Source organism: Gavialis gangeticus, unplaced genomic scaffold, assembly GCF_001723915.1.
Source record: "Gavialis gangeticus isolate Ggan-Ray unplaced genomic scaffold, GavGan_comp1, whole genome shotgun sequence".
Taxonomy (NCBI): domain Eukaryota; kingdom Metazoa; phylum Chordata; order Crocodylia; family Gavialidae; genus Gavialis; species Gavialis gangeticus.
In genome coordinates, this window is record NW_017729023.1 from 6,331,442 (window position 1) to 6,338,622 (window position 7,181).

General features: G+C 40.0%; 1 protein-coding gene across 3 annotated transcripts in view; it reads right to left on the minus strand.

Moving 5' to 3' along the window:
* The window catches only part of SLC4A4 (solute carrier family 4 member 4), a 363,621-nt gene that overhangs the window by 134,576 nt on the left and 221,864 nt on the right, over nt 1-7,181 (minus strand). For all 3 annotated transcript variants that reach the window (XM_019516767.1, XM_019516766.1, XM_019516765.1), the window contains exon 7: nt 3,712-3,869. In XM_019516767.1, coding sequence (XP_019372312.1) covers nt 3,712-3,869 — 158 coding nt within the window. The remainder of the gene's footprint in view (nt 1-3,711; nt 3,870-7,181) is intronic.

Consider the following 7,181-nt stretch of genomic DNA (forward strand, 5'->3'; position numbering starts at 1 on the left):
CTCATCAACAGCCACAGCAGGCAGGGGCGTGGGTGGGTGGGTGGGTGTGTGTGAGAGAGAGAGAGAGAGAAATACAAAACAAATAAACAAAAGGGTTTTTTATGTCAGTAGTTTAAAATACCAAATGCCTTGCACTATTACTAAATATCGGTTATCAGACTGGCATCAGCCAACATGGTTGGTTAATCATTGGCTATTGGTATTGGCCAAGAAAATCTTTATCAGTGTACCCCTAATTATTATGCAATAGCCAGCAAGACCAAACTATTAAAAGTTGAAGGGCAGTGTTTCCAAATCCAAATCCTAAAATTAGGCTTCAGACTAAGTTCAGGCTCCTGAAAACCACCCTGGTCCCCGGGCGGGGGGCTGGTTTTGGTTTGATTTTTTTTAAGAGGCACTAAGAATTTTCCACTACAATCACCAAATAATCCCAGTCAAAATAATCCACAAGCCGTAGTCCTGCACCTCCCAACACCTCTAAAAATTTGCCACTTTTATTTAGAAACCTAACATGGCTTGAGGACCCCAAGTCTGAGAATACACACTAGAAAATGTTGGCCATGATGTTTATCGCAGAATATAAAAGGGTAAGTATAAAGGTGGGGGGCAAACAGAATAAAAGAAGCTCTCCCTACTCCTTTTACAACCTATGGGGGGCTGTACACATGCAGGATGCCTGCTCCAATGCATTATAATTATAATATGTTGGAGCAGATTCAGTTAATCTAATTAGAATACTCCAGCAACCTCACCATCACATGTAATCAGCATCCCTATGTTTCAAAATGGCAGCAGGGGCACTTTAACTAAAGCTTTAGTTAAAGTGCCCCTGCCACCACTTTGAAGAGTGGGATGCTGAATACACGAGGCACGGAGGGTGTTTTAATTAGAGCAGCTCTCAAAAGTGACTCTAATTAAAATACCCTCCCTCTTTCCCCCCCAGAGCATGTGTATAGATGCCCTATGAGTTTTCAAGTGCACTGTTGGCTGTGGAGAAAGATGAAAACAAATGGCTGAATGTTGAGACTGCCCATCGTAACCTAACTGGGCCCTGGTTAGGTTACGATGGACAGTCTCTACATTCAAGAGCTAATGCCAGAATATGCACACCGATGATCTAAAAGGTCTTTGTACATTTCAAATGCCATAATTACAAGCAATGTAATATCAATGTAATGGATAGTCTCAACATTATGGGATTTTCTTTATTGGATTTTACAGGATGCAGCCATTGCAAATGGTTCCTCATTAGTCACAAATACAACCTAATGAGACTTCCTACTCTGATTATAGCTAGCATTTTGTTTGGAGGACAGCAAATGGATCATACTATTTTCAAGGGAAAAATGACTTAGATAAGGATGTATTGTTTTGATTAATGCTCACTGAATAATTTTATGAGGTTAGTCAGTAATTCTACATCCAACTTCCTATTAGCAAAATAAAGGGTGCCTAATTTTACCTCTCCTCAGATGGTGAGAATTATATTTAAAAAAACAAGTCAGATCATACTACAGACTGAACTACTGAAAAATACGGCATGAAATACATGCTGAGAAATCAAGAACAGTCATTGCTAAAAATAACCCACCCTATTCTTTAAAATAAAGTAAACACAAAAATAGAAACAATTTACTCAAAGCTTTATTGACATTCCTATTCTAGTAAGCCAGTAAAATTAATTCCAATAGACATGCAGGGTGCTGCATCATTAGCAAGCAACATGAAGCCAGTATCAGCCAAATCAGATAATTTGTTTCAGTCAATCTATACACTGTTACTGACTCTTCATGGAATTTCAAATCTAAAATTGAAAGTATACATTATGATGAGGCTCTACTAGATCAGAGATTCACAAACCTTTTATTATTGCATACCCTCTTCTAGACTTACCAGCTGCCCACGTACCCCTGCCAGCATGTTTTATATTTTAACCCCTTAAATGCCAATAATGAAAATTAAATCTGCAATTACACAATTTCTCCCATGTACCCCTCAGAGATGTCTTGCATACCCCCATGGGTACGTACACCACAGTTTGGGAACACCTGTACTAGATGATGGCAGGTACTTACTCATCACGAAAATTAACCATTTTCAAAACAAAGTATGATTAACTCTAGCGTTAGTAAGATAACTTGTTAAGTTGTTTTATGACTGTCCTTATGAGGTACATTTAATTTATAGTTTACCATGTGAAATCTGAAATTTCCTAAGCACTGTTCAATTATTACATTTTGAAGTCCACGCAAGGCCAAAAGAAAAAGCAGTATTGCACTGCGATATGCTTGAAAGCTTGTCTAAATCTATCCCAACCAAGCAGTTGATCCAACAGAACAGGGGTGGGCAAAATGTGGCCCGGGGGCCAGATGCAGTCCACCAGGCCATTCTATCTGACCTGTGGGGCCTCTAAAAAATTTAGAAAAATAATATTTATGTGCCCGGCGCTGCCTGTCATGTGGCCCTTGATGGCTTGCCAAAACTCAGTAAGTGGCCCTCTGCCCAAATAATTGCCCGCCCCTGCAAACAGAAAATATCACCCACAGAAATTCAGTGTTCACATAAAGTACATATATGCATACCAGTGATTTGAAAGTTCTTTGTACCTTTTAAATTCCATAATTACAAGTAATGTGAAATCAATTACAATATAAAACTCAATCATCTGTAAATTGATATTAACATATGCATCTTTCCAGACAATTAGCAATAGCATATTCACAGTATAGAAGTATACTGTAAAGTATACTTAAAGTATATTCACAGGAATATACTTTAAGAAATGCTGTAGATAGCAATGTAGAATTCAAAGAGAAAATTGTAAAGAAACTGCAGATCTGTCTGTCTGTAATTCTTTTTCATTGTAAATCTACTATGTGGCATGGGTGGCAAGTTTAATTTCATTTTACCATGTCTTTTCCATGTTAAACACTTTCATGGTTTCCACATGGTGTGTATAAAGAAATGCATAACACTACATAATGCTGCACATGTATGTCCAAGGTGTTAGGCATTTTTAATAATATAGCCATGTACTGCATTGTTAGAGAGAGCTTAGCGATTACATATTTAAGACTCTATTGTTATGCACATGAATAGAAGCATAATGCTGATATCTCCTGTTCTGAGGATAATAGATAGAGCCTTGACCCTGCAAACAGTTGTGCATGTGCTTAATTTTAAGCCTATAAGCAATCCCATTCACATGCTGAAATACAAATGCTATCAAAAATATATGTATTTTCTATTAGCACAAGGAACACCTAAACAACTATAAATGTTAGAGAGATATTTTTTCCAGTTTATTCACATTTCATATATACTTGCACATTTTCCACAGTGCCTGGGTTTTACCGTGTTTTGTCAACTTAACTGCACCCTCATAGAGTTCTGACACTTTTGCAAGGGAGTGAAAAGCAGGAGGAAAATGTATAATCACAAACAAATGCTATTTTTAAAATAATTTTCAAGCCAATGGTGTCTATTTATAAGTATATTCATGTATGTTTTTATAAATTATGATTTGTAAAAATTATTTATCATATTGATATTGATATGTATAGTTTCCAAACTCACTGAGATACTTAAGTGGTTCTTTGTTAGGTCAGTTCTAACACTCTTAGTAAATATATGTATGCAGAGTAAGTGACATTACTCTAAAAGGTAAAAACATTCTTTCAGTTTGTTGCAAGCAACAGGAAACACTCTTACCGGGTAGGTACGGGGACTTCTGTCAGAGCACCCAGCATAACTGCTTGCTGCAGCCGGACGAAGGCAATGAAAGGGCTTTCCAAAAAGTCTACCTCACCAACCAACACATTGGAAGCCTCAGCATCCCGGGGCAATTTCTTCATAAATTTATTCTTCAGCTGCATTGGCAAGAGGGGAAGGGGAAAAAAATTTAATAGGCACAAAATACAGTTAAACACATCCAATTTTACCTCCAAATCATCCAGTCTTGAAACATCAACCTGAATCTATCAATGACATGTCTCATCAGTCAATATCAAATCTAGCCATATAGTTCATTGGCATATAGACCAACATGCTGATGTTTTTTGTAGTACTACCCAATCACAATTGTGTAACAGAGATTAAGACATGGTGGAGGGAATACCCATAACGGTTGTATCTGCCCAATCCCTCCTTCCTTCCTCACAGCCCCTCTCCCCTCAAAAAGCCTGATATTTCTGAAATAGCAATTCTAACAGTCAGGTTCAGAGCCAAGACCCCAATAAGATGAAAGAGGTCAGTTCATGCCTGTTGGAGCTATTGTTTCTAACCAAGCATAGCGGTTTGCGACATCATTAACTCTGTGGACTGGCCCCGGATTGCATCAGGTCACCATCAAGATCTCTTTGCAACCATAAAATCTAGCAGTTCTTGGAAAAATGAAATGGTAAGTTCTTCAGTCTTGTTGGGTTACCAGGGAAATAACTGCATAGTATAATGGCCCATTTCTGTCCCTTCCCCTTCCCCTAACCCCTTCCCCTTCTAAGGGAAGAAACAAAGTCGCCATCAACCTTGGGGATAAAGAGACTGAATTCCAGAGGGGGGAAAGTGTGAGGGAGGCAGAGGTAAACCAGGCAGGTGGAATTTATGTACTCTTATGGAAGGCCAAGGAACTTTCTCTAGAGGCAAGCCAACTTGGTGGCATTAAAGGATGGGGTGACTATAAAGGATGGAGAACCAGAAATTGTCTGCTTGCAGTTTCAGAGAAGCATCAAAGCTTCTAAGTATTTATCCAAGCCCCAATCTTACAGTACGACAGAGCCAGCTGCAATAATCCCTTTGAGCAGAACTCTGGGCAGCCAGCCTTCAGAAGGTGCAAATTGCAAGGCAAAGACAGAAACTAATAGCAAAAAGTACAGCAACTGTTCCATCAAAGTGTAAGCAAACACACCTTCCATAAACTCATGGAATTTAAAAAATAAAATCTAAGTTTGTTGGAGTGTAAATATGATAAAATAAAATGCCATTATTTCAGAAGTGTCCATAACTATTATGTCTAAAAGGCTTCAGGAATTATGCAAAGGTTGTTATTCTTCCCCTTCCTTATACTAGTAATGCATACCCATTGTTCCCCATATCCCTGCCAGATTATTTAAGTGTGTAAATAAAGCCCAAACCCTGTGAAAGCTGCAGATAAAATGGTTAGCATTATTTTAGCAATAACTCAAATATCACCAATTCTTTTCTAACCAAATAAAACATCCACTGTTTTTTTAATCAAGCTTGTGTTTTGCCCCACTGGAACAACAGTTCTTGATGGATTTCATTTCCTTAGCTTCCATTACACAACACCTCTCCCTCTCTCTCTCTCTCTCTCTCAAAAAGAAACTGCAGAAGCTTTGCAGGGAAGTTCCAAGTTAAATAAATGCATTATTAAAATAAGCACCTTGACTGCTGACAGACGTGGGGAAAAAAAAAAACAGCACTTTAATGGAAGAGGAAGCATGTTAGTTTGACCCAGCTCCCCAGCATCTGTATAGACTGGGCACTTTAGCAGGGTTTTTTGGCACTTTTATCTAATAGCCAATTCAATCAGCTATTAGATGAAAGATATTAGATAAAAACTTTTAGACGGTGACCTGATTCAATCAGGTAGTAGATAAAAGTGCCAAAAAGTCCCGGTGAAGCACACAATCTATACAGACGTTGGGCAAGCTGGGTCAAAATAACATGATGCCTCTTCTGGGCATGCACTGTACTCGGCAGGGGGGCACACCAGGCTTAAAGCCCTGGGTTGTTTTGGAGGGGGGTTTCAATGTCTGTAAGCAGCTTGTGCTTAAAGCAACTATTAACGCCACTCTACCATATTCTAGGCTGCTGAGAACCACTGGAGTTTCACTGACTCAGAGAGGCAGACTTTGATGGAGTTGCCTCAATTTCCATTAGTAGAGGATCTGACTTCATTGATCCGTAGCAGCTCTGGAGCACATGTCAACAGCATGCTTTAAAATGTATATACTGAAACACAAAGGCACAGGACAAACCTGAGGCTTACGCTACTTCTCAAAACAAGATCACTGTTAGACTCATACTTGAGATTTTCTTACACTACAGCAACACTAGAAGAGCATGGGAATTACCCAACACACTTGGCTAAAGTAGTCAAAGAATGTTACCCCTTGTTAAATTATAGTCAGTATTTCAATTTTGGAGAGTCTGCTCTCTCTGGTTGGGTTGGGGAGAGGTAGACAGCAATGGTCTGTCAGCGAACAAAAGCACAGCAGTAGGCTTGGTGGTGCCAAACTGACCAGCACTACAAATGAAAGGGATCGGGGGTAGCAATAGACCATAGTATGAATATGAGCCAGCAGTGCAATGCTATAACCAGCAAGGTAAATAAAACTCTGGCATCCATCAATTGATGCATCTCCAGCAAAACGAAGGTAGTGATTCTCCTGCTCTACTCAGCACTGCTGAGACCGCAGCTGGAGTACTGCATCCAGTTCTAGACACCGCACTTATCAAGAACATGGTAAAGCTTGAGAGTCCAGAGGAGGGCCGCCTGTATGATCAGAGATTTGCACAGCAAGCCATACAAGGAAAGGCAGAAGGACCCTGGGACTCTTTAGCCTGAAAAAGCAGAGGCTGAGAGGGGACTTGGTAGCAGTTTACCACTACATCAGGGGAATACATCAAAGGCTTGGTGAGCAACTGTTCACCAGGGCAACCTTGGGGAAAACCAGGAGTGATGGCCGCAAACTGCTGGAAGAACATTTCAGGCTCAACATTAGGAAAAAACTTCTTCACAGTTAGTGTCCAGGCTGTGGAATAAGCTCCCTCTGGAGGTGGTACAATCACCTACCCTGGAAATCTTGAAGAAGAGACTGGACAGTCACCTTGCTGGCATCACCTGACCTCAGTTATCTTTCCTGCTTGGTGCAGGGGGCTGGACCCGATGATCTTCTGAGGTCCCTTCCAGCCCCTTACAATCTATCAATCTAATCTATTCTCTGCATGCTGGCTCTAAGGAGGCTCCAACCAAAATAAAGCTACTACTGGCTAGAGAAGAGATGGCTGCTTCCCCAGACTCTTGTGTATATGACATCCCTTTCTCCTCAGCACACAGTGTCACCTGTAAGAGACATCAACCATGCCTGAAGCAAAATAGGGTATAGAGGTTTTAAAGCAATAGCTCTCTAGTTAAATGGTATGTAAGGTCTAATACTGAG